This window comes from Mustela nigripes, chromosome 3, assembly GCF_022355385.1.
Source record: "Mustela nigripes isolate SB6536 chromosome 3, MUSNIG.SB6536, whole genome shotgun sequence".
Lineage (NCBI taxonomy): Eukaryota > Metazoa > Chordata > Mammalia > Carnivora > Mustelidae > Mustela > Mustela nigripes.
In genome coordinates, this window is record NC_081559.1 from 128,051,054 (window position 1) to 128,077,918 (window position 26,865).

The 26,865-nt window shown below is 40.2% G+C and overlaps 1 protein-coding gene across 4 annotated transcripts in view; it reads right to left on the reverse strand.

Moving 5' to 3' along the window:
• The window catches only part of ASPH (aspartate beta-hydroxylase), a 219,281-nt gene that overhangs the window by 127,658 nt on the left and 64,758 nt on the right, over nt 1–26,865 (reverse strand). For all 4 annotated transcript variants that reach the window (XM_059394635.1, XM_059394634.1, XM_059394636.1 and 1 more), the window contains 9 exons: nt 22,582–22,674; nt 19,796–19,870; nt 15,048–15,176; nt 11,408–11,440; nt 10,389–10,445; nt 9,853–9,903; nt 9,329–9,361; nt 4,543–4,578; nt 699–743 (listed from right to left, as the gene is read on the reverse strand). In XM_059394635.1, the coding sequence (XP_059250618.1) occupies nt 699–743; nt 4,543–4,578; nt 9,329–9,361; nt 9,853–9,903; nt 10,389–10,445; nt 11,408–11,440; nt 15,048–15,176; nt 19,796–19,870; nt 22,582–22,674 (552 nt within the window). The remainder of the gene's footprint in view (nt 1–698; nt 744–4,542; nt 4,579–9,328; nt 9,362–9,852; nt 9,904–10,388; nt 10,446–11,407; nt 11,441–15,047; nt 15,177–19,795; nt 19,871–22,581; nt 22,675–26,865) is intronic.

Sequence of the window (26,865 nt, forward strand, 5' to 3'; positions counted from 1 at the left end):
TTGGCCTAGTTGGGATAGAGGTACTGGAAATCCCCCTCTTGATAAAACATGTTTCCCACTATGAGAACAGGAGGTTTGTATGTTATTTCTGGTTGCAGGTAGAGTTAATGTCATCTCTAAAATGCCATTTGAAAACACAGGCCTTGGTTGAAATGATGTCCCCATTCCCTAAATTCACTGCTGTAAGAGGGACATGTGGCAGAGGGGAGGGAAAAGTGCAGAAATGGATTAACCCAGTGAGCTGGAAACAAAGACTTCTGGTACTAACGAGGCCCAGGGCACTACGATGCCCTCATGGGAATGGGGAACTAGAAAACTCAAGTCACTAAATTATGCACTACTAAACTCATTTTAAGGCAAATCAGATTCCATCATCAATTAGCTTATCAGTTAAAAAAGGGGGGGGGGGAACCCCACCTAACTACTATTACCACCATCTATAATGGCCAAAATCACATGGTACTTTGATTATTACTGCTCCTCACCTCCCAGCTCAACAAACAGGGATTGACTGAATCTGACATGTATTTTCCTTTACTTTGGCTCAACTGATCAAAACACAATTTTCTCTTTAAATTGAAGTACAATTAATCCTTCTCTCAGGATTTTTACCCTTCATAGACTAGTGACTTCCTACAGCCACTGTGACTATCAACAGTACACAGAAAAGGAAAGGATTCAACCAAAAAATGTCATACCTAGTGGTACTTCCTGTTGTTCTTCAGCAGGGGGCATGTGCGCTTCTAAAATAAGAAAATTACAATACATTACATACTGCTGACCACTGTTTCAAACACAGATTGTATTTAAGTTACAGTGATTATTTTTACAGACATTTCTGGGATACGACTGCAATGATGACAAAAACATTGGGTTTTCACACTATTACAACAAAGAAGAGTTAGCCATAACTTTGCAAAATGTTGTATACTTCTCAAGTGTGCTGTAAAACAGGCTTTCCATATCTGCCTAACTGACTAACCATGACCAAAACTCATTGCCTGTGCAAAGGAGATATGAACTAAAACCCCAGTCTTCACCACAATTTTGCATCAGACTTGATAAGAGAGCTGAGGAAAGAGGTCTAAAGTATCTTGTTAAAAAAGTTTTTAATACACAACCCTAAATGCAACATGAATGAAACAACACAAAGAAACTGAAAGAGAGTCATAAAAGTTAATTACTATCCTTAATAAAGTTTCTGAAAAATAATTTTCAAGATAACATATTCTAAGACCGGCCAAAAATAAGGATATGACTTTTTAAACATCTTGCCTTCTTCCCTGGCCACTTCAACCCATTTGCATCTAAAGAGACCGCAGATAGACCTTATCAAATAATGGTATAATAATATACTGATCTGATTCCATCTATCAAATTATATCACATTTTAAGATCTTCATATCTAACAACCCATTGAACATTACCTTAATCTAGAGATAAGATTACATCAGTTTTCCTTTTGCTCCTGAAGACTTGGAACAGACGTAGGTCAAAAGGAAGAATTTTTATAGCATTTTCTAAAACTCATATATTTATGCAGCTATTTAACCATTTTTCTTCTTAAATTAATTTGCTTCTAATTTTAAGAATAATACATACCCAAATGGAAGATTTGGAAATATTTTTTACATAAAAGGAAAAAGGAAAAAAAAATTCACCTATTCCCACTAATCTCAATGAATATTCTAGCATATTTCGTTGTTTTAGTGGCAGTGCTATGAACAACTCGGTTTCTCTGTTATGAACAGCTTGTTAAGGTTTGCCTACTGATCTCATTCTTAGTAAGTTAGAGAACTACTAGCACTGTATCACCCTTACCAATATTTGTTCTCAGAATGTCTTTTACTTGTCATTTTAAGTCTAAAAAACTTGTGTGCATCATAAAGTATTAATCACATTATTATTTCCATCACTGATGTTATACTAAGAAAGCCTTATTATTATTTCAAGATAAAGCAAATTTTCAATCTGAAATTCAAAATTTCAATTTAGTTTTATTCTGAAAAAGTGTACATTTAACAGACTCACCTGAAATTCATTTTGGCAATGATATAATGGGAGGATTTTTTAAAAGGAAACAGTAAACTTATTATATCAGCACAGACTGATTTTCTTTACTCCAGGACTTTTAAAACCCACTTCAGTATAGATTTCAAATCCTACCTTCATGATGATGGCTCCCAAACACATCAGTCTCAGGTCTCACCCATCTAGCTCATATCATTGGCACACCCAACGCCCTACTTAATACCTCCACCTGGGAATCCTGCATCACTCCCAAACTTAAATATCTAATATGAAGCCTTGGTTTTCTCCCATAAACCAGTTTACTCTAGATCCTACTTTTGCCACCATCCCACAGTTGGTAAACAGCCCCATCATTTGATAGTTATTCAAACCAAACCAAAGTCTCCCTTTATTTCTCTTTACTTCACAACCATCAGAAAGGTCCATCAGTTATAATTCAAAAATATATCTCAAATTCAAAACTTGCCCCTCCATTTTCACAGCCACGACATTACTCCAGGCCACCATGATCACTTCCTGGATTGGCACCCAAACATTTCCTTACAGGGTGGTCCCTGCCTCCATTCTTGCCCCCATATAATCCATTTTCTAATTAGGAGTGAAAGTAATTCCTTAAAATAAGTCAAATTATGCCATACTTCATTTAAGTATTTTTCCCAGATTCCAACTGCACCTGGACTATAATTCAAATTCCTCACTAGGTCTTCCAAGTTCACAACTGATCAGTCACCTGAATCTTTAACGCTTAAACCAATTCAAGTTTAGTTTTCTGTTGCCTATAACAGAAAGTAACCTTCCTGACACAGATGGGGCGGTAAAGAGGGTTTAGGCACAGGGCTGATACAGCCTAACCTCTACTTTTGAATAGATTACCCTAATGCTATCATGACAGGTGGATTTGAAGGAGACAAGTATCTAGTTGAGAAGATGGGCTAGAAGGCTATCACTGCTGTCCAGGAAGGTGATGAGGGCTGAACTAAATCACCAGAGCCACAGAGGAAAGAAGGGATTTGAGAAATGTTTTGGAAGCCCATTCAGCAATACTTGGGATTGATTAGCTACAGAGATGAAGGAAGTGTCAATGATGACACTGTCACTGCTGGTGTGGGAATCCAACTATATTTTGATACATTGAGCCAAGTCAAGGAACAGTGGGCATGAGAAGGTTAGAGGGCACGTGAAGATGATGAGTCCATTCTCACCGACCACTCAGGTTCCAAACACAGAAGCACAGAAACTACAGAGAGGGCTAATGGCACACAGTCCAGAGCCCCACTGCCCTGCAAAAAGAATTTCCTTAGCAGTCTCCACTATATCCTCTACTGGCTTATCAAAATGCCTGTAGAGGATATAATGGTGACTTTGGAAAAGTCTTTGGAAAAACTACTTCAAACACAGGAAAGGCAGGGCCAAATGCATAATTGTAACGTTCCGCCTCTTATATAAAACAATATATGTGGGATGGGTTGGATAAAGTTCTTCCTAGGGATGGGGGGTTTCTCTTTTCTGACTCTGACTGAATAAAAAAACAGACTTGGCTATATTATTCAAAGACAACTGAGTCACGGGAGGTAGGAGAAAATATGAACACTATCCAGTCTGCTACATGAGATAAATTTACATGTGTGTAGTAGTCACAACAGCTGTGGAAGAGTCTCTGTCAGCAGCTAAGTGGAAAATGAGGGCAATTATGGGATCCCCACATTCCCTCACTCCTCCCCATCTTCTCCCATTTCACTCAAGTACTATTAAATATTCTGCCTAACCAAGCTCAGAAGCAACAACCTTTAACCTGAAAACTGACAATGAGTGGCTCAGCAATGAATTCTAAGAGTAACACAAAGAGCAAATGCCATATTACTTGTTCCCTGTGGCAACTTCCTGCCGTTAAAGCCCATGGACCCCAGAGTCCACTGTAGGCCCAAGTCTGGGTTGAATACCAGCTTAGCCATAAAACAAAACAAAACAAAACAAAAACAAAAACCTGCAATAAATTGCTCTACCTTTTCAGTGTCCACTGTGAGGAACAACCAAAATAACATAGGTGAAAGAATACTGCAGGCAGTTAGGATCTCTGTAACTCTACATGCTGTCGAAGCACCACCATGTAATATAGGCAACACCTGTTTTGGAACAATCCCTTCACTTTCAAAAATAGTCTGTCTAGCTGAACCACAACATAAAGAACCCAACTTTCAACCCATCCCTGCCCAAGGCTAACCCTGTCTGACAAAACCACCCTCGCTGAAGAGCCTTGCTATAACCAGTTATTTGCTATTGGACTATCCTGGTTTTATGTTATTGTACTTTTCATAATCTGTAGTTACTTCATCATGTCGGACCACGAGAATGCCAACCCCAAGGAAACCAGAAATCTTAGCCATCGTCTTCACGCTCTCCCTCCTAGCCCCAAGCATCCTACAGACACCAAAGTGTCCAATACATATCTGCTGAATGTGTGAACATAATTTTAATACAAAAAGTAAAACTATCTCTATAAAATTAACTTACCTTCTAAAATTGTGTTTGAATCTTCTACAGCATTATCTAAAAAAAAAAACCAAACACATTTTACATTAACTCACACTAGATTCCTAAATTAACTTATCTCTACTAAGGTAACTAAATTTGGCTCTTTTTAGACTAGGGCCTTCTTATGGAGACTCATAACTCTTATATTAGCATATCAACTTTAATTCCTAAATTATATTCAAAGTATACTTCAAATAGGCTGACATCATCCCTAATGACATAAAACTCACAATACAAGTACAAGGAAAAGAATATATTGACAATATGCAATTACCTCCTTGGAGACTGGAAAATGTCTTGGATTTCTGCCTACATCTGTCTTTGTCCCACAAGTTATCTGAGTTTTAATAAATACAAGGGGGGGGGGCTGACTCACAGGAAACACCCATTTAGAGAAAAAGCTTATCTGAACTTTCTAGACCTTCATTTTCCGAAGGTTCGTATACTAGAAAATACACACAAAAAATAATCCTTTAGGGCTACATAACTCACTGTGACACAACATTCCCTGTATGATTTTATGAGCAGAGACAATGTCTAATTCATCCTTGAACCCCTGGGACTTAGTCACTGGCAAGTGGCAGGCTATAGAGCAGGACAGGAAAGAGCCTGGTGTGGAGTCAAACACAGATTCAAAGTCCAGGTCGGCCACCTTTTAGCCATAGGAGATGGGGAAGAACCTTAATTTCTCCCATTTTACAAATGCTTTCTTCATGTAAAATGGGAAAAATTAAGGTTCTTCCCCAATTACTGGTTACCAGGATCCAAAATCTGTTTAGTTCCTGGTGGCACTGAATTTCCCTTTTCTATCTTTCATGTCTGTGGGGGAGGATTCTGGGCTTTCACCAGGCAGATTCTCTGTTTGTTTAGGTAACAACTCTCTGATCTTCCACCTGGAGGCAAACACTCCCGGTGCCAGCCCCTCAGGGTGAGGGTTCAGCTGGCAGGCCATGAACCCACTGCCCGATTTCCCTTTGCTTTGCTGCAAAGGAGGCTCTGGTCTCTTCTTTTGGGCTCAGCTGGGTCACACATCTTTCTTGGTCAACCCAATCCCAGCTTTTTCCATTCTCCAAAATGCCTCACATTTTCTGGTTCACTTCGAGCGAGCTTTCTTATTTTCTTACCACAGTTATCAGTGTAATTTTTATAATCATTTAATAAAGAAAATTTTTTGAGCAACAACTATATTTCAGATACTAATTCTCAGTGCTGGGTAGAGTAAGGGACGATTTCAATGCATCATCTTCTGTCCTTCTGGTGGTACTGGTAAGAGAGAGGAGCAGCACGTTTTTGCTCACTGTCACTTTGAACTCTGCTGTATTTAAACCTGCTCAAGACTCTACCAACTTAAAGAAAAAAAGCCCTTTCTTGAGCCTACTTCCCCTTGCCCCAACTCTCCCCTCCATTTCACAATCTCATTTCTTCAGAGAGTCATTCACATTTGCTATCTCACCCCTCACTTCCTTCCCCAAACACTGCCATCTGCTTGTGGCCCTGACTCACCCCTGCCAAGACTCCTCAGAGACCACCTCATTCCATCTAATGGACGAGCTCCACCTCACCGAGTTAGCGCTCCCAGCAGCTCCTCCCTTAAACACTTCAGTGTGACTGTGTTCTCCTTTCATTTCTTCCTTTCTCCTTCTCAATCTTCTTCTTCACCTGTCTTAGTCCTACCAGGCACGAAATGTTGGCTTTCATCGAAGGCCAGCCACAGAGCCTCCCATACCCCTACACTGTCCTCCCTGCATAAGTGATCTCAGACTTTGGCTTCAATTATCTTGTACAGACTCACCACTCCCAAACTCACAGCCACGAATGCGAGTTCTCGGCTGAGATCCAGGCACCACCAACTAGGTTATTACCTATCCCTCTGGATGTCACGACAGACACTGTCAACATGTACAGACTGGACTCACAGCCTCTTGGCCCTTTCCTGTTTTCCAATCCTGCCTTAGGGGAAAAGCACCATCATCCATCAAAGGCACCTTGCTCTCTGCCCCAGCTACACCCACACATCATGCCCCGTCAATTTTTTCTCCTTACATTTCTTATCTTGTCCGCTTCCCTTTACTGCCACCACCCTGGTTTAAAACTACTTTATCTCTGTCCACCTTCATCTGTGTCCCCTGACAACAGCTCCGGCCAAGGTCACCAGGGGGCCACTGTCATACTAGATGCAATGCATGTGTTCAGTGCCCACCTCGCGTGGGTCCTCAGCAGCATGGGACTCAGCTGAACATCCCTTTGCTGAAACTCATCTCCTCTGATTGCTCTTTAGGCAGAGATGGGACCCAGGGCAAGATCAGATTGGAATAATGGCACTAAACTAACTGGTCTCCCCATATCCACTCCTGTCTCTCTCCAGTCTATATGCTACATGTCAGACCGATCGATCTTTACAAAACACACATCTGATTTTGTAGTGCCTTAAACAATGCCCTGAGGGTAGGTGAATATGCCAGACTAACTCTAGGCATCCTCTGGACCCCAGACACAGTGCAATCTCAGCCCAGATGAGACTGCCAGCCCTCCAGACACATCTTCGCACCTCAGAGGCTTCTTACGACATTCCGCCCACCTTCCCCTTGCCTTGTCAATGGCTCTAATCTTCCCTTCTAACTTCAGGGAAGCCTTCCCTGGTCCACAAACTAGGTAGGTCTCTTCACTATATGCTCTTGTTACACACTGTCCTTGTTCTCACCAGCACTTAGTACAATTTCAAGTAAACACAATTGAAGTTACTTGTGTGATCAAACTGTGTGTGTTCCTCATTAGAACTGCTCTAGTCCTGTTTTAGACATAAAGTAGTTAATATGTATGCATTATATGAATAAATCGATCAGAAGGTAAGCTGGTACTGTCATATCCTAGGTATATCCAATGTAGGCTTAATGCTTTCTAATTTTCAATGTGGAAAGCTGGTTCCCTCCATAGCTTTAAAAAGCCACATGTTTTCCACGTTCTAGATGTAGGGAGTTTAATACGGAATATATTCTGTTGATCTACTGAAAAATGGTTTTGTTTTCACCCTACTTACAACTCACTTACATATGTTCACTTGGCTTCCCTAGTTGGTTCCTGAATGCCGCAAATGTATCTTGTTAGAACACTGTGAATAATCCTATTAATACTTTTATCAAACCCCTTTTGTTTGAAAAAGTTCAGGTTTTATAGCAAGGTAATCTAGGGTATCTCAAAATCTTACGATTCAAAGTGTCTCAAATCTTGATGACCCCTTAGGTCCTACTTTATTACTCTTTTTTAACATGTTAAACTGTGCTTATTCTGATTCTCTGCCTATGAAAACACACTTATTTTTATAACATCTTTTTTTAACACAGTATCTAATTTTACACTTCTTTCCAGTTTGATTTTAAGGTTCTCTGGATCTAGTCTGCAAACTGCCTTCCAAACCTGTTCTTCCTAGCACATTTGGACAAACACTATAATGAGTGGCAGAAATGAGAAAAGTATCTCATCTCTACATACAACTTTTATTTCCAAATTTCTATTCTCTCCTTTAAATTTGAAACTGAAAAGAAAATCTAGATCCAATCATACTGGCCAAGTTATTTAATTTCTTATAAAAATATTAGTTCTTAAAGAACTAGTTCTTAAAGAATCTAGTTCTTAAATTAAATAATTATTAATTAAATTTTATTAAAATCTATTTAAAATTTATTAAAATTTAATTAAAATTAAAATTCTTAAAGAAACTAATTCTTAAAATTCTTAAAGAATGCAGGATGCTTCCAATGGCATCATTCATACTCCATTAGAGATAGCCACTGTGACTGGTCATCTTCGTAGGGCCTTAAATCTTAAATACATGTGCTTAATAAATTAGCATATCAGGCTTATACACAGCCAGTCCTAATTTTCTTCAATTGAGAACCACCAACTGTCATGAGACCATATATTTCTTGAGAGTCGGGACTCCATATTGCTCCTATTTGAATGTCAAGCCTCCAAACCATCAGCCTGTAAAGTCCTCTATATCTGACTCAAGCACTATACATTTCTCCATCCTTCTTGCTTCACACACGAAGTTATGCTCGGCTGACTCTGTTCCTTTTACAGAGTCATCTATGAAGGTGGCAGAATAAAAATGATATACCATTGGCTTTATCATTTCTTAGTCATATTATCTTATGCAAATCACTTACATTCTCCGAACCTTATTTCTTTCATCTCGGAAGTCGCAAAAAATAGAATCTACTTTGTGGAGTTTAATAAAACAGGCTAGGGAGTGCTTTGGCAACAAACTGAAAATATAAATGCCCAAATCTGAATCTAGTGCCACTCATGCCAAAAACATGCCCAAACTCTTTTGTTTATGCCACTTTTAAGCCTGCAGTGAAATTCTTTTGTACCTTTCTTTATGCTAGTAGACCCATCTCCTTTAAGAGTGGGATTATTTTGTAGAAGAAACTAGAGTAGTTCAACTTTCACTAGTTTTCTATGTCTGATCATTATGTTAGTCGAAAGAGAGCTAAGACTATAAAGTAATGAGATACGTTTTCAGGAATAATTTTTAGCTGCTTCTGAAGGCAACTTGAAAAGAGTTTAAGAAATTACTTAGTCAATGGCCAAACCAATGGGGGTGGAAACCAATCTCCCCAAGTAAATTCTTTGAAAACTCCCATTCATTTGGAGATTTTAAGTTATGGTATTTGAAGCTTAAAACACTACCCTCTATAACTCTAAAAACTATGAGTAGTCTTAAAACAAGTAGATGGCTTAAGGTTGAGAAGCATTTTCAAACCTGGTTCATCATAGTCCTGGTATGTAAGGTCATCTGCAAAAAAGATCATAAAACTCAGTATTAAACGGATCATTCTATGCAACTGCTTAACTAAAAAAAAAAAAAAAAAAAAAAAACACACACACACACACAGCTTAATCTCAAATACAGAATTCTGTTCTCTTAAATATCAGTGTCTGTGGTCAGTGATAGGTACCTCTGCCCCAAAAACACTAGACACAGTAAAAACACTAGACAAGTAAATTATTTTCATAAAAATTCTTCAAGCTGGCATATAGTAAGATATGCAAAAGTAGCATTAAAGATTAATATCCTGTATTGTCATGGTGCCAGTGTAGATGAGCTAAAATATGAAAGCCTGATACTCTTTTCATAATCAAATCTTGTTACAAAGCAAAAAGACTTGTATTAGGTGTTAGGATTCCTTCTCTGACTCCCTTGAAAGAAAAATCACTTTAGCATAGCATTACAACCATAAAGCCTTGAGTAATGTTTACAGTCTAATGAAAATATTCATTCAGTACCTGCTTCGTGGTACCTTCTTTCATCATCACCCACTACTGGCTCCATGGAATCTAAAAGGAAAAACATATACACCTTTGTCAAACGTGAAAAAACCAAATACATTACTAGATGCCATTCTGAAGTATTTACAAATTAATTCCAATTTTCACCAGTGGGTGAGATAGATATTATCATTATCATTCAGTAAAATTTAAGCTGAATAAAGGTCCATAATTTGCTCTCTCAGTCACAAAGACAGGAAGGAACAGAACCAGTGAGACTCCACTACACCACTCCGCCTCGTCAATTCCCGAATTGCCTTCCCAGCATCCTATCTACAAAGGGCAAAGTCCCAGTGGTGGTTTGAAAAATACATGTCCTTTTTTCCTCATTCCTCCATGTAATATTAAACTATATTCAGGAATTTCTATAAATGTCTGGGCAACCAAAAAGGACTGTGAGTATTGTAAAGAAGACTCTGTCAAATCTGAGTCAATCATTAACCCTGGGGTAGAATGGCCTTGGCCAGTGCCTTAAACCGAAACATATCACAAACCTGGATTGTCCTGCTCATACATCATCTCTTCCATATCCTGATTATAAACCTGTGAAGCTGTAAGTTAAGAAATGATTAGAAATTACAAATCTATCTCAAGAAGGATTGCACGTGATACACAAAATAGGAAAAGCATAATATCCAGGAGTGACAGAAATGTAAAATCAAATCATAATGATGCTCACATTTATAGTCACCCAGGCACTCACTTGGGGAAATGCCGAACACAAAGATGAATGAGACAGTCCCCATCATCAATGGGTTTATAACTGAGCCGCAAACTGGTGAGGCTATAGTCTCACTTAGATTATACAAATTCAACTATATTCAGCCAAAGACTAATGAGACAGAGACAGAGAGAGAGAGACCAGAGACGGCGGGGCAGGTGAGCCCTCCTCCCGTCCACTCAGCAAGCACCTGCTGCAGAGCGTGCCTGAGGAAGAGCACACGCACCCCAACCCCTCACCCTTGGACCCAGTACCTGAGTACTCCCAGATCGCAATACAATTCTAGCATTTGTTGAAGCGATATAGGTCCTCTGTGTCAGCCAAGGATATCATGGGGTCCTCAAGCACAAAGAAAGGGATCTATTCTAGCACTGGAAGAAAAACTGGCCAACACAGGCTGACTGAGAGATGACATGTCCATCTCCAGTGTGGCCATATCTTCTGAGGATGCCTGACTAGCGACAATACACAATTTTGACCTTTCTTTGACTTTGTAATTTAAGACTACAAACATGTACTTCTACTGTATCTCTTGGCCTAGCCATCCCATTACAGTGTATTTATCTTCAGGAGTGGACTTCAAAAGCACAAAAACTATATTCACAAAGAAACATATAGATGAAATTATGACATAATATATCTAAGTTATATATATAATAATTAACTATATTCTATATATTTTATGACATAAAATATATTAATAGATAACCATAGATAATGTTTTCTCTCACGATGATCTTTATAGGAAGAGACTCATTCTAATTAAAAAATAGTATTAAGTTTAAATCTCACCTGTCTCTTCTACAGGGTAACTATCTTCAGTTTCTGAAAAGAATAACACCAAATCAATATTACTACTTTCATCAAGTTGTGTGCATATATACTGTAGATTTAGATCCTGAATCTATGCTTGTCATTGATTTTATTTTGAAAGCAAATAATTATTAAAATAAAACATTAAAAAAAAATCCATTAACTGTTTTGCTAAACACTTTATCTTCTACTAGAACTACACTTAGAAATGCCTCATTCTTTTCGACCCACTCAATGCCCCCAGAGCCTGGACTAATGAGAGGATGACTTGAACAGGGAACCAAGTGACAGGGCTGGACCTGGAAAAGGGGCTGTCGTGGTCTACTTCACGTTCCAGCATGGTGTCCTACTGTCTAGAGCAAAAGCACAGTCTATAGATGGGAACACAAGGAGAGACAGAGGAGACTTTCTAAGACGGGGAGCTGACAGGTAAATGGGTTCATAATTGAACCCTCAGACCCCCCAGAGCAAAAGGCTGCAGCCACAGGATTCTCACTACTCCACTGAACCTTGTTAATTTAACAACTACCTGAATTAATTTAATTTAATTTCTGAAGACTATCAATAAACAACTTTTAAGTTCACACTGAATCTATGTCCCAATTAAAGACAACGTCAGAAAGTAAGGTATTCTCAATCTGTAAACTTTTTAGAAGTATTTCTTCCTACCCCCAATCTATAACTCCTAACCTCAAAAAATAGCAAACTCGTTAAGTTTCAAGTTATTTGAGAGTTTTAACTGAAATGTGTTATGTAAGCAGTACCTAAGATACCAAAATTCTGAGTAACTGTCAATCTTCCTGACCCAGCTTGGCTGAAGACAGGAGGGAGCAAGAGATACCAGGAAAATGTGGAAATCATTTAATCGGCATCCCTTACTTAGAAATTAGAAACATTTTTTTCCCCAGGGAAACTGTAAGATACATGATAACTAAAGGTCTAAAGTTTTGTTTTTTGTTTTTTTAAGATTTATTTACTTGTTTGAGAGAAAGAAGGAAAAAGAGGAAGAGAGAGAGGAAGAGAGAGCAAGTGGGAAGGGGCAGAGGAAGAGGGAGAAAGAGTCTAGAGCAGACTCGGTGCTAAGCATGGAGCCAACATGGGGCTTGATCTCATGACCCTGAGATCACAACCCTGAGATAACGACCTGAGCCAAATCCAAGAGTCTTATACCACCCAGGTGCCCCAAAGTTCTCAAGTTCTAAAGCTGGTCTAGAAATGCCTATTGTCAATGCACAATGCAGCTGAACTCATATACAAGCTCAAAAACATTCTGAGTGTACATTTCTCATAGAAAATTATGCATTATATACAATTTTGTAGTTTGGTATGGAAACCAAACCATTGGTGAGAACATGATTTCTATGGAAAAGTATATTTCCTACTCTCAACAATAAGCATGAATGTAAGTTTTTTTTTTAAATATATTCATTCATATATCAAGAGTTTCTTGCTTTTAGTTTTCCAATAAACTACATATTGTGAAAAGGAGATACACTTTACTTTTTCATTACTCCTTTGTGCTTTAAATAAAGGTCTTAACAACCATTTACCAATTTTGCTGTGACCAGGCTACCTTTCCACTCAATGTTTAGCCCGTACAGGTTCTATGCCTTCACCTGATTCCCCTGGGGCTGTGAGGATCGAGGTGCACACCTTAGCCTGTCCACACCCAGCAGTCTAGAACACAAGGGGAGGCACGTGCAAAAATCAACAGCCTGGCCACGCTCCTGCTGAACCGCGGCTGCACTGTGATAGAACCCGGGGAGCTGGCACAAAGATCCATTCTAGAGACCGCCCCTCTGGTTCACTGAAAGCATGCTTTTAAAAGCTCTCTAGGCAATCTTAATTGTATCCAACATTGAAAAATATTTGTAGGGATGTCAAGTACCGCTTACATGGCCCATATTCATAAGAAATTCCCTCTCTGAATCCAAGACCTTATTACTCTGAATCTTCCTGCTTTCATTGGTGCTATGGATTTCATTTACTGCTTGTTTCTCTGCCCGTCTACTTGCCTAAACTTGATTTAGGCTTAGCTAATCCTTAAACCCTGCCAGCCACCTCTTATCCAGATCCTCTGTGGCATGTGGGGCCATGTTGTTGCATGGATCCTGATGCAAGCTAACCATAGACTCCAATGATTATTATATGGTGGAACATAATGGACTAGATGGTTGATTTTGTGTGGATGCTCTCAACCTTTTTCTTTAGTTTTACTCTTAAGAAATGAAAGTCTCATCTCAAACTATGTTTCAGTAGTATTCACTTTAGGTATAAAATTATATCCACACAAATATGTCATTTATATGCTTCTATTTTCTAAATAAAACATCATTAATCAGAGTACAACCTATGGATTAAAATCTTTCAGGGCACCTGGCTGGCTCAGTGGGTAGAGCACGTGACTCTTGATCTCAGGGTCATGAGTTAAAGCCCCACATTGGGGAGAGAGCTTACTTTAAAAATAATTAAAAAGTTAAAAAAGGATCTTTCAACAGCTCGGTAAAGTCTTAAGGGCCACCTTAAAAAAGATCGGAGAATAGATACCATAAGAACAAAGCATGTGTGCTCATTTAATAAGGCTTCAAAGAAATACTCATGGGAGTGACACATTAAAACATAGCAAAACACAAAATGTATGAAAAAAAGTTTTCTTCATCAGAGAAATTCCTTCTCTCTATAGGTCAACAGTGAATAACTATACCTCTAACTTGCCTTCTGCAGATAATTCAAGGTAAACTACTCAATGGATTTTTAAATAACCAGCATTTAATGGAAGACACTGATACAGAACAGATATTAGCAAACTAGGATTTTTGTACATAAAGTTTTCCTGAAACATGGCCATACATATCCCTATTCCTACATATACCTAATACGTAGGTATTATTTAAGGCTACTTCTGCACTATTGATAGCAGAACCGAGTAGTTTCAATAAAGGCCATATAGTTTGCAAAGCCTAAAATATTGACCCTCTAAGCTATTTCCAAGAAAAATGTTGTCAATGCCTGGCATAGAAGCTAAAAACTGTGTTCTATAAACTGTGACTATGGAGTTCATATTAGAACAAGCGTTTGTGACAGATTGCCAAATAAAATATTTCATCAATTTTCTGAATTTCTTCTGATACATGGCACTCCAGGAAGAAAGGCACAGTAGAAGCAATTTCACTTACCTTCTATTTTTATAAGGACTTTATATATTCTGATTCCTTAAAAAAGTGCTTTGAGGGGCACCTGGGTGGCTCAGTGGGTTAAAACCTCTGCCTTCAGCTCAGGCCGTGATCCCGAGGTCCTAAGATTGAGCCCCACATCGGGATCTCTGCTCAGCAGGGAGCCTGCTTCCTCCTCTCTCTCTGCCTGCCTCTCTGCCTACTTGTGATCTCTGTCTGTCAAATGAATAAATAAATCTTTTTTTAGGTGCTTTAAATCAAAATCAAGATTTCTATTTATTTTAGGGAAAAAATTAGTTTTAATTGGACTTCCCAGCTTCCACTTAAAAAGAAACTTCAGATTAAAAATTAAATTTTGGTTTTAAAGGTGTTTAAGAAAGACTTCAATAATCATAATTACAAAGTGACTGCTGGGTTTTATTCTGAAACCAAAAGACATTTCCTACCTTCGTGAAATGTTCTGGTCTCCAAGGGCTCAAATCTATCATCTGCATCACTTCCTACAAGGAAATCATCATCTTCCAGTTGTGGTTCTCTTGCTTGTCCAGCCTCTTCTTGTTGCACATCATCGTCTCCTTGAATGGTCACAACGAACAAAGTCACACAAGTCCACACCAAGGGCCCAGAGGCAGCAGCTAACACGAACGCGTAAGCCTCTTCCGAAGGGCTGCCACATACCCGCTCCTACTGCTGGGCACTCCCTGCCCCTCATCTGGGCCATCGCACATACTGTTGCCCGCTCTAAGCCTCTGTCCTCACTCTGGTCAAGTGCTAGTCCACCTGAAGGGGGCAAAAGCCTTCTCTCACTAGAACATGAACTCACCAAGCACAGGGACCTCATATATTTACTTACTATGTATGCCCAGCACCCAGGGCCTTGCTTAGCCATAAGAAATGCTCAGTAAGTATTTAAGGAATGAATAAAGGAATTCCTAATTGCTAATGTATTTGCCTCTTCAATTATCACCAGGTCAGAGAGAAGATCACCTTGGGACCACTCACTGAGAACTGGTCTAAAACTCCACACACCAATCTTTTTTTTTTTTTTTTTAATATTTTATTTATTTATTTGACAGAGAGAGAGAGAGAGATCACAAGTAGGCAGAGAGGCAGCCAGAGAGAGAGGGGAAAGCAGGCTCCCTGCTGAGCAGAGATCCTGATGTGGGGCTCAATCCCAGGACCCTGGGACCATGACCTGAGCCGAAGGCAGAGGCTTTAACCCACTGAGCCACCCAGGCGCCCCTCCACATACCAATCTTAAGTAACTCTATAAAATGCTCTGTTGCAAAGAATGGCCAAACACCCCTGGTCAGCTGTATGCTAGGTCATCTGCATGAGGTCACATGTGCTATACTTTGCATCTAACGGTTGCTATGTGGAGCCTGTAAGTTACACAGAAATGCCTATTCTTCTCTTCTGAGACGAAGATATGATATCCTGAGCTGTTCTGCTTTGTTTGTGTAGATGCTGGATAAGCTACTTATCCCGCTGCGATATGGTTTAGCCTGTCGTCGTGGTATAAGAAACTCTCCCAGCAGTAACCTGATGTGGCTTCAAGCAGAGTATGTCTTATACATATAACACTCCAGCCAAGCAACATAAGCGACTTAGCTATGTTCACAGGGCCATAAAGGGCTCAGGAGTGTGGGGTCTCCAGTGTGTGGCTCCAGATCTAGTTTTTCCACATCAGCTGTGACACCCCAGAGAAGTTACATAACTACTTTGTGCCAAAGAATTTTCTCCCATAAAAAGGAAATAGTAGGGCGCCTGGGTGGCTCAGTGGATTAAAAGCCTCTGCCTTCGGCTCAGGTCATGATCCCAAGGTCCTGGGATCAAGTCCTGCATCGGGCTCTCTGCTCCACGAGGAACCTGCTTCCTCCTCTCTCTGCCTGCCTCTCTGCCTACTTGCAATCTCTGTCCAATAAATAAAATCTTAAAAAAAAAAAAAAAAGAGAGAAAATAATAGGACACCCTACTTATAGCATTGTTGTGAGATTTAAAGCACTTGGACAGGGGCGCCTGAGTGGCTCAGTGGTTTAAGCCGCTGCCTTCGGTTCAGGTCATGATCTCAGGGTCCTGGGATCGAGTCCCACATCGGGCTCTCTGCTCGGCAGGGAGCCTGCTTCCCTCTCACTCTCTCTGCCTGCCTCTCTGCCTACCTGTGATCTCTGTCAAATAAATAAAATCTTAAAAAAAAAAAAATAAAGCACTTGGACAACTGCCTAGACCACAGTAACCACTTAGGTGTTACTGTTTTATGTTATTCTTGTTGTCATCATCATCATCATCATCATCGTTATCATCAGGTTATTGCTATTTCTGCTGCCACTGAACTCTCCTCAAACACTGCAGGAAGGCTTCCTTCCCTCACCTTTAGTACGGCGTAGCAATGTCCTCTGCTGGTACTGAACTGTGTGGGCCCATTTATGGCCACACTATTTATTTGTTTTCTGTCTTTCAGTCACAGCCTGCTACATTGTTTCTCCTCATTTCAGGTTTTCAGCTAATCCGCAAACCAACCACCAATTCTAACTCCTGTCCCTGATTTTACCACACTCCCTCTTCCATATTCTTTTTTCCTTACTCTTATATTATCCAGGGGAACTTCATGGTTTTCACATGAGCAGGATTTAATTCTTGGCCACCGCTACTTAATGGAAAGTCTCTGTTTTCAGTAGGGAAAGCAACCAAACGTCATGCTTTACCTGAGTCTCCCTTGCTCGTCAGTGACAGCCCAGTAAAACAGTTCCCTGAAGGCTGACTACATCTGAGGCACTGCCAAGCCCTCTTCGGCCATTATAGTAACCCTAGGAAGTAGGTACTATCATCCCCCTTTGAAGGACAAGGACCTTGAGGAACTTGGCTAAAGCCACACAGCTAGTACATGATAGTCACAGGCCCTGAAAACACCACGATGAAGTGCAGAACGTGCGGCCAGAGTCTACCACAGAGATGGTACTCAGGGAGGCCATGTTTCGACCGGAAAACACACACACACCAGCCAGAGATAGAGCAGGTACGAAGGTCCTGAGGCAGACAAACTTGGCAATCACAAGGAAAAGAGAGCATGTGCACTGGAGGAAACTGACTGAGAGGAGAAAAAGAAAAAGAACAGGCATATCAAACACAGACCCAACTGGATGCCTCTGTAGCCATCATACAGAAGGGGACAGTGATGCTGCCACACTGCGGTCCAGATGCACGCTGGAGGCCAAGCTGGAGGGACTTGCCCATCGGTCCCGTATGAGGCAACAGGAGGAGAGAGAAAAATAAGGAAACTCCCAGTTTTTAGCTTAAGCTACTAAGTAGGGGTCAGACCATGACTAAATATAAAAGAGTAGAATAAAAGTAAAATTTTAGGGGGTGGGGGAGAGCTTTGAAATGCAAAGGAATCGAGAATTGTGTTTAAGTCCATTTTGAGTCTGAGATGCCCATAAAAATACATGCAAATGGAGATCAACAGACAGTTGGATAAGCCAGGAGCTCAGAGGACATAGGGCTGCAGATATATACTCGGAAGCAACACAAATTACATTTAAATCCATGGCCTCTGTGAATTTCTAAGTAAAGAAGAGAGTAAGTCCAAGAGGAAGGCTTGCGGCCAGAAACCCAGGCATGCTAGACTTGATAGACATTTGGATGGGTGGCTTCCTACACCCACCCATCCAAATGTCTACCATATCGTCCCACTTTTCTCTCTCCCCACCTTGGCTAACTTTGGTTCGACCGACCATCCTGACCCATTCAGGTCACCAGTAGGGCCCCCATCTCCTTTCCCCGCAGCACACTTCCTCCGCTCCTGTTCACAGGCAGACAGACGGCACAGTGCTTCCTAGTGCCCTCCAGTGGCTCCGATTCCTTTGTGAATCAAGTACAAACACCCTTTGCCAATCACTCTCCACCTAGGTACTCCACTGGCCGACCACTCTGAACTACTCTCGGATCTTCTTTTCCTCTGGGCTTGGGCCTTTTGCTTGGGACCCTCCACGAACAACACCCACCTGACAAAGCACGACCTTCACCTATTAAGTCCTTCAGCTATTAAGTCAGAAAATCACCTCTTTGGGGAAGCCTTTGCTAATGCCAACGTCTATGCAAGGCCTACACAGAGCCATTACAGTTCACTGTTACAGCACTGTCCTCATCATACTGAAATCCCTGATTTATTTAGACTGCATCATCCTTATGTTAGGTTAGAGTTGAACCAAAGATGTAGGAAGGGAAAGCCCGGGCTTGCCCAGAGGGGGAGTCACATGCTCAGAAGCAGCAGCTCTCCTGGCTGAGTAGAAAAGCCAGGAATGCACAGACACGGGCTCCTAGACCCCAGAGAGCCAACGACAAAAACCCCCAGCTCAGCTGCAGACAGTCTCCCCAGCAGGCACAGACAGAGACGGACAGGATGTTTTACACATAACATCCAAACACGCAGGACTGAGGAAGATGGTTTAGCATGCCTGCTAAAGCAATTTCAATGATAGAGAGCCCCAGTTGTTTTTAAGAAACATAATTTTTTCCTTTAGGACTCTCTTCAGCTGACATCAAACCATTAGGCATATCAGGCTACCATGTGCTCTGCCTTCTTCAAAATCCCTTTGTGAGTCACATCTTGGGGTTATACGCTCTGCTTTTATCAAGGGGTGTTTCAAGAAATAGGCTCATAAAATCTTAACGCATGGGTTTCTAAAGTATAATTTAATATTCTCTGTACAGAACTGCATGTAAGAAATGCTTTAGATGTAAGATTTGGGGAAATGTTTTATATTCTCTATGTAGATAGCATGTTCATTTCCTCCCTGGTAATATGACTGATGTACTTTTTGCTCTGGCGACCACCCAAGTATGCAGCAGGTTCGGCGGTCGACAGCAGCCCGATAGCCCATTACAGCTTGCCTGGTTGTGTTCTACTTTCCTCTTCCCTGTTCTTGCCATCTGTTCTTGATGTATCATTGGTCTTAACTCATTTCTTCTTATTTATTCCTACCATTTCTTTATTAAACCTATGTGATAAGTTCCTTAGCATTAAGGCAGAAGATAAAATGAGACCAGTGCTCTCTCAGAAATACCTGTCTCCAATAATTTAAAAAACCACCCAGTTATGACTTAAATTTAAAAATCATGTCAAAGTCACTTCATGTAATTAGTGAGCAAGCAATTTGAGCAAGCAATGCATGAGAAAATGGGTTTTAATTCATACCATGTTCTGTGTAGACTGACTCATGGAGAAGGGGCTGAATTTGTTCTTCTACTTCATCTTCAATATTCCGAGGTCCTAAAATGATTACAAAACATAACTAAGTAGAAAAATATCTCGTATTAATGAATAACATGAAACATGACATTCAGGTACACACATTTCAGTGAATATATTTGGTTCATCAACTATGCCACCTTTTCATATTTGTTTGCGCCCTTTTTATAAGTTGGCAAACACAGTAAATATTTAAGATTGGTTTTATTTTGACAGAATATATAAATGTTTAGCAAACATCTCACAGAGCAAAATTACATGTTTTCTAATTAACAAAATTCACAATCATGATAGAATAAAGAAAAAGGGATGGGCAAAGCTTTCAGGAGGGAAGTACTGGGAAACAAAGATTAAAATGTGGAAGATGAGGCCAATATACACGAAAGGGCATGACCAGTCACTGTCTTCCCTGACAGTCAGGAGAAAGGGCCCCCTGGCTGGTGTGAGGACTGAGAGGGTCAGAACTGAGAAGACCCCACATGAAAACTGGCAATCCTTCCAGCTTTGGAGAAGCCCACCCGCCAGATCCCGCCAGATTGCAAGAGATATAAATTACAAAAGTCAACACTATCAGTTAACGACATCCCGACAACACTGTGCTGCTTATCGGATTACGGGGTTTGTTGAAATGTGGCGCAACAAATAAGAAGCTATAATGACAGTGACACTGTGATAAATTTTCTTTAACAAACATCCATGTTCAGTAAATTGAAGTAGCGCTAGACTCGGTATCATGTGTGCTGTCACTGGAAGCAATGCCAATGACATCAGTTGGTTACCCTGACCTGTTAAATCCTCGATGACAAAAACAGAGTAAACTCCTTTGAACTGCTTCAGGTAGGAAAAAGTTTAAGAGCCTGTTAAGCCTAATCACATTACCAAACCATTCCTGAAGCACAGAAAGTACCTTCTATTTTTATAGATGGTTATATGGCACAAACCACGTTTATATGTATTTGCATATAATTACAGAAGAGCCAGCCAATCTCTGTTCTTCCCTCCTTGGCTCTCACAATGCCCATGACAGCTTCCTAACCAATTCCTAGTTTCACAAGTGCTGACAGCACCATCCACAGAGAATCTAATATTGGTAACTAGAGTGGATGGCACTCTGCTCCTTTGCTTAACCCTCTAATAGCTCCCTCTGCCCGAACAGAGGAAAATCTAAGCTCCTCAGAACAGAACAGAAGACCTCCACAATCAAGACCTGCTCCCATGCCTCTCCAGAATCACCTGCTACTAGCCCTGGCTTTGAACTTGGGGAGTCCACCATGCTGTTTCATCCTTCCATGATTCTGTGATGTTCCTCCTTTCCTCTGGGGAGGGTTAGTACAGGCAGAAGCTAGACTGTAGTGAGTTAAAAACTGGGTGGAACATAAGGTGAAGAATCTATCTATTGTAGATTCTTGTTTCAAAATTCTGGCTACTACAGGGCCGGGGACTGGAGGGCAGATACAAAGTTCTGTAGGGACCAAGAGAGGGTTTACTTTACTGTGTTGTAATGAAAGGTATGTACCTGGGTTTGTAGGACAGAGAAAAGAAAGAAGCCAAAAATCTAGATAGTAGAAAGGTTGAAAGGCAACATTTAAACTAAACCAAACATTGCAAAGAAGTTGAAAGGATATGAGTTGATAATAAACTGATGGATTCAGAAGGACAAGTTATCATGTAGAGTAGTATTAAGAAAAATTTTTAAAAAGGAGAACAGAAACAAATGGCACATTTCAGAGTGAGTTATTACCTTTGGAAAAGAAGATTTTTAAATTATAAATTTATTTAGTTCAACGTAACATTTAGTGCAATGGAGATGCTAAATCCAATACACATTTAATTATAAGACTTTTTTTTTTAAAAAGTAGCTCTTTTGCTTGAGTTGTGGTATTCTAAAGGATCGGGAGGGAGAGAGTAAATTCCAGGATTATGTTTTGAACAAATAAAAACATCAGAGCAGCACAGGGATCTTAAAAGGGAGAAAAGAAAATCAAATATTCATACAGTGATAATAAAATTAGAGTACTAGAGTTGCCAGTAAATATGTAGTGTCATACCAAACCCTTCCAATAGGTGGCAAAATGAAACCAAATTTGGGAGAATGATTAGGTAAAGGGAAGACTTGCAGTAAATTAAATTGCACTTTGCAATACATAGCACAGCAGAAACAGGAAATGAGAGTAATAGATTTGAATTTCATTTGCCAATAATTTATTCACAGATTTTAGGAATCTTCCTTCTGTGGGTCACAGGCCCTTGGGCGACTAAGGAGATAACTGAGTTTATCTATGAACTCATGTGGATATACAACGGGCCTCCACAGCATTACGTGGGGGTCTGGGAAGTCTCTGATGGAGAAAGAGGACCCTCCTATTAGAAAGACTGGGAGCCCAGTAGGCCTCTGTTACATCATGGAACAGTCAATGACGACACTTGTGTACACTGCATGTCTGACTGTTTTCACTGCAAGAAGTTCTGGAACCGGAGAAGCCCGGCATTCAGTTCCTAACTGCTCCTCTGTGCCTTCGATTCTTGATTCCCCCAAATTAAAATTATCCTGTGTAAATTTTTACCAGAAAACATTAAGTTTACTCCAAAATCTCAGAAGAGAAGGAGAAAAAAATACATCATATTCCCGTAAACATTGTGACACAAATTATGGGTAAAGCAGCTTCTGGAAACAGCCCGCGGCACAGCCAGCAGCCGGAAGCACATCTGGTCGGAGGTGGAGGAGAGCTTACCTGAGTCCTCGGGAACCTGATCCTCCAGCCACGGGTATGGCTCAGCTTCTTCCGGTGGGACTGTTGGCTTTGAAGCAGATCCTTCTTTAAGGCCTGCATTTTTATTCACAAAGTTAACTTGAGTTTTTTTCTTTCCTTTTTTTTTTTTTTTTTTTTTGACATATTAAGTCAGGAAAAACAACATTCTCGAACACTTCATCAACAGTACAAGTAATTTAGTTTCCAAGACTTCGTATTCCCTGAGAATGTGGAGGTGCTTAAAATCTGAAGTCGGAAGGTAGACTACTCTTTAACCTCATATGGGCCTTGACTGTCTCTTTACCTAAGTTAACCTTTCACTTAAAAACAATAAAACAAAAAATCCCTGCTTAAGCACTCACGGATCTCTAAAATAATCCTGTCTATACTTGCCAAAAGAAGTTCAATATGAATTCAAGCTCCCCGTGTTCAAAAGTGATTAATTAATTGCTGTTTGAGCTCTGAATCCAGCTGCGAGACAACTAAGATACACTTGAATTTGTTATTTGTTTCAATGCCCTATTTTGATTTAGATATAATTACCTGCTCTTCTTAAAAACTATAGTTAAAAATGAGAATCAAATCATACATAACTATTTACAATCTTCCCAAGGTACCACTTACAATCATACTGTTCTATAAAGAGCTAAAAGACATGCAAACAAGGTTTTGTTTCTTTTTTTTTTTTAAACGTCTTAAGGAAAATAAAACATGGGGTAAATAAGCATGAAAGCTGATTTTAAAAGCCAACACAAGTCTATGTTAGACTAAATTATTTCTTTGATATTCTATTTGAAGAACATTAAAATCGACCTCAATTAAATACAACTCTTTAGAAAGCTAACCCAGGTCCCAGAGTCTGTCATTCCTTCTACCAGCTCCTGGCTCTATGTTAACCCCAGCAAGAATCTTGTACCAACAACTGTTACCAGAGGAAGTGTGTCGTGCACGTCAGTGACCTACAGTGAAAAGGTCAGTACAGATCTGAGAGGCATTTTTCTTCTCTCAAGCTCTTCAGACCACTCTTAATGTCCATATGCTATTGTAATCTGCAAAACTCTCAATGTCTTTTACTTGTTTTTGATTCCTTGTACTTTTCCTGACTGTTCCCTTCTCTTTTCTCTCATTGGCAAAAACACACTCCCACCTTCTTCTCCCCAGTCCTAAAGAGAGTGAGACAGATACACAGGATTCTACCCCATCACTTATATTTGCTTTAGTTACTTATCTTCCACACAATTTACATAAAAAACCTGACACTATCAAAACAAACACCAGTGGATACAGCTGTGTTCTACTCCTACCAATATAGGGACTTTGAACTATAATGTAGACTCCAAAGGGATCATACACAAATAACCATGAATCCTAAATGTAGTTCAATTTCAGGGGGAGATGGGTAGAGACGAAGGCCTTATTAATAATAAACCCATTACATTTCAAAATTCAAATTTAGGACTGAAAACTCCCATGCTCTTTCCCATTTAAATAACTCCTTCCTCAATAGTCTCTCAACTGTTAAAGGAACAGGTATGAAACTATTCATTGCTACGTTCTGCTGTAAACCTTCCAAATTGTGTCATTGATCTTTGTACTCTCAGCACCTTGGGAAATGCCTGGCACATAACAGGTACCCATAAGCACCTTCTAGAGGGCTGAACGCCCCCAACAGTGAGGCTCCTGAGGTCTGCAGAGATGCTCTGTGACCAGGGCTCCCTGGCAGCACTAGAGAGGCGAAAGGCTATAAAGGTGGGAAAGCGGACTCAGATCAGTTTCCTACTATTATTAAAGAGATTCTTATCTGTGCCGGGCATCCACCACTACAGCCCAGGTTCTGTCCGTTGTGCTGGAATTGTTATTTCTTCCTCAGAAATATCTCCGTTTGGATGAAAACTCACAGGGTCATTCTTCACTAATCCTCAATGCAGCAGGTTTTCAAATTGTGCTCCGTGGGTTCAATAAGCAGTGAAATAGTTCCCCACCAGACAATAAAGATTAAACGGCCTGCAAATCCCATTCTTCTTAGATTTTTTTTTTTTAAGATTTTATTTATTTATTTGACAGAGAGAGATTACAAGTCGGCAGAGAGGCAGGCAGAGATAGAGAGGAGGAAGCAGGCTCCCTGCTGAGCAGAGAGCCTGATGCGGGACTCGATCCCAGGACCTTGAGATCATGACCTGAGCCAAAGGCAGCGGCTTAACCCACTGAGCCACCCAGGCGCCCCCTTCTTAGATTTTTAGGCAGTTTCATTTGAAAACAATTTTTGATGTGAGAATTGTTTGAAAACTACTAGCATACCAATATTTAGACATATGATTCCCCTCGTTGTCAGCCTTCTCTAGATCAGCTGGAGTTACTTGTCTCTAAAATTGAAATTGTAGAACTACAGGAGAAAGCAAAAGCATCTAACAAGAGAAAATATTGAGCAGTTTTCTTTCCTGTCGAAAGTGGCAGCTGAATTGTAAATTTATTGATACTTGGTCACAGCTATTTCCCAGAGATGAAATCAGCATAAAAGTAAACAGTCTTGTAAACTTCAAAGCAGCTGAGGATCACATTAACATATCTCCTTCCCTAGACCCCTATTAACTTTCTAAAGTTAAAAAGGAAAAAAAAATGCATTTTAAACTAATTCTTACTAGTCTGCTAAGCCACAGGGAAGAATTAGGCCTATAAGCTTTCATTCTGGTGTTTTGAGAAATTATATTGCCACCCAAATCTACTTTAGTCCATGAATAAGTGTTCCTCAGGAAACAGCAGTAAATCCAGGTTCATAGACGATTTTAAGGCAAAAGTAAAAATTAAACAACCATATATATATATATATATATATATATATATATATTCCCCCCAACTAGTAATCAAAGGTTTTCAAACTGGATTTATGACGAGGTATAAATGGTAAGGAGGTAGTCCTGAAATCAATGTTCAAAATTACATTATGAAACAAATGTCATCACTTTTGATGTTTCTGGGACTGCATAACAAAACACCGCCTCGCACTAGCTCCAGTGAAAAGGAAATTTACTGTCTCATCTCCCAAGGAGTGCAGAGACAGGTGGGCACGCTCTCAGCACTTAGTGTCACCCTTGCACCAGCCAGGCCATCAGGGCTTACCCAGCTGCAAGCTCCTCTGTTGGACCAGAGGACATCTGGAAACAAAGAACCACCTCTTCCTCTGCTTCTCTCAGGCTGTGAGGAAATCTTTGCTGGAAGCTCTTCTTTTCAGCTTTAAGAGTCAAAACCAGAACCCCCTTCCATTCCTAAGCTGGCAAAGGGAAAAGGATAACCATACGCCTGAAGGTTATCTAGGGTTGAATGAAAGTTCCAAGTCAACCATGAGAGCTCCTGCATGATTTGAAGAATCAATTCATTGCCTTAAAGCATACCTTGTTTTTGGTTTTTAGGGCGCATCCGAAAAATTAGGAAATTAGAAAGAAACATGTCTGCATTTAATAAGTATATAATTTTTTTCCTACAATTTTAATTAAAAATGGAAGGTTATAAAGTAAGTGACGTGAGCACTTTAAGTCAAACATTCATAGCCAACTTGACTATCTGACAGTTACTTTAGTCCAATATTACCTTACTTCTTTCACTGCTACCCTACTATACCCAAGAGCAATAGGAAATAAATGTATTTTCTTCTCATCTGTTTGCAGCAGTTTAGAACTTACTAAATTGCATGTGGCATTCATTCACTCAACAACTATTTAGCACCTACTAATGGAAGGCACTGTTCTCCAGAGAATGCACACTGAAAAGCCCTACTTCTCATAGGGAGGGAAAAATTTAAAAAATAAGAAACCTGAAATATTTAGAGAATATTGAACAGGGAAGATATGGGACAGGGCGTGCCAGGCTATCAGGGAATGAGGACAGATTATCTATAGTGAATTGATGAAGAAGGGTCTCATTGATAAAATGTGAACAGATTCCTGAAGGAAACCAGGGATGTGGCCCTGTGACTTGCACTGGAAGAAGGTTCCAGGTAAGGCTCCGGACCAGCAAGTACAAATTTCCCAGCTGGTCTGGGGTGAGCAGGTGCTGGGAGCTAGGAACAGTCATGTGGCCAGTGCAGCTAGAAAAAAGAAGCAAGGGCACGAGAATCAGAAAGGCCCTGGGGCCACTGATCATGGAGCTATCTACTCTGGCTGAAAATAAAGGATTCATTTTTCCCAAGAGTCTATACAAACCACTTCCTCAACAAAATCTGGGAAAGTGAGAATTACAAATAGGACTTCGAAGACTTAGCCCATAAAAGCT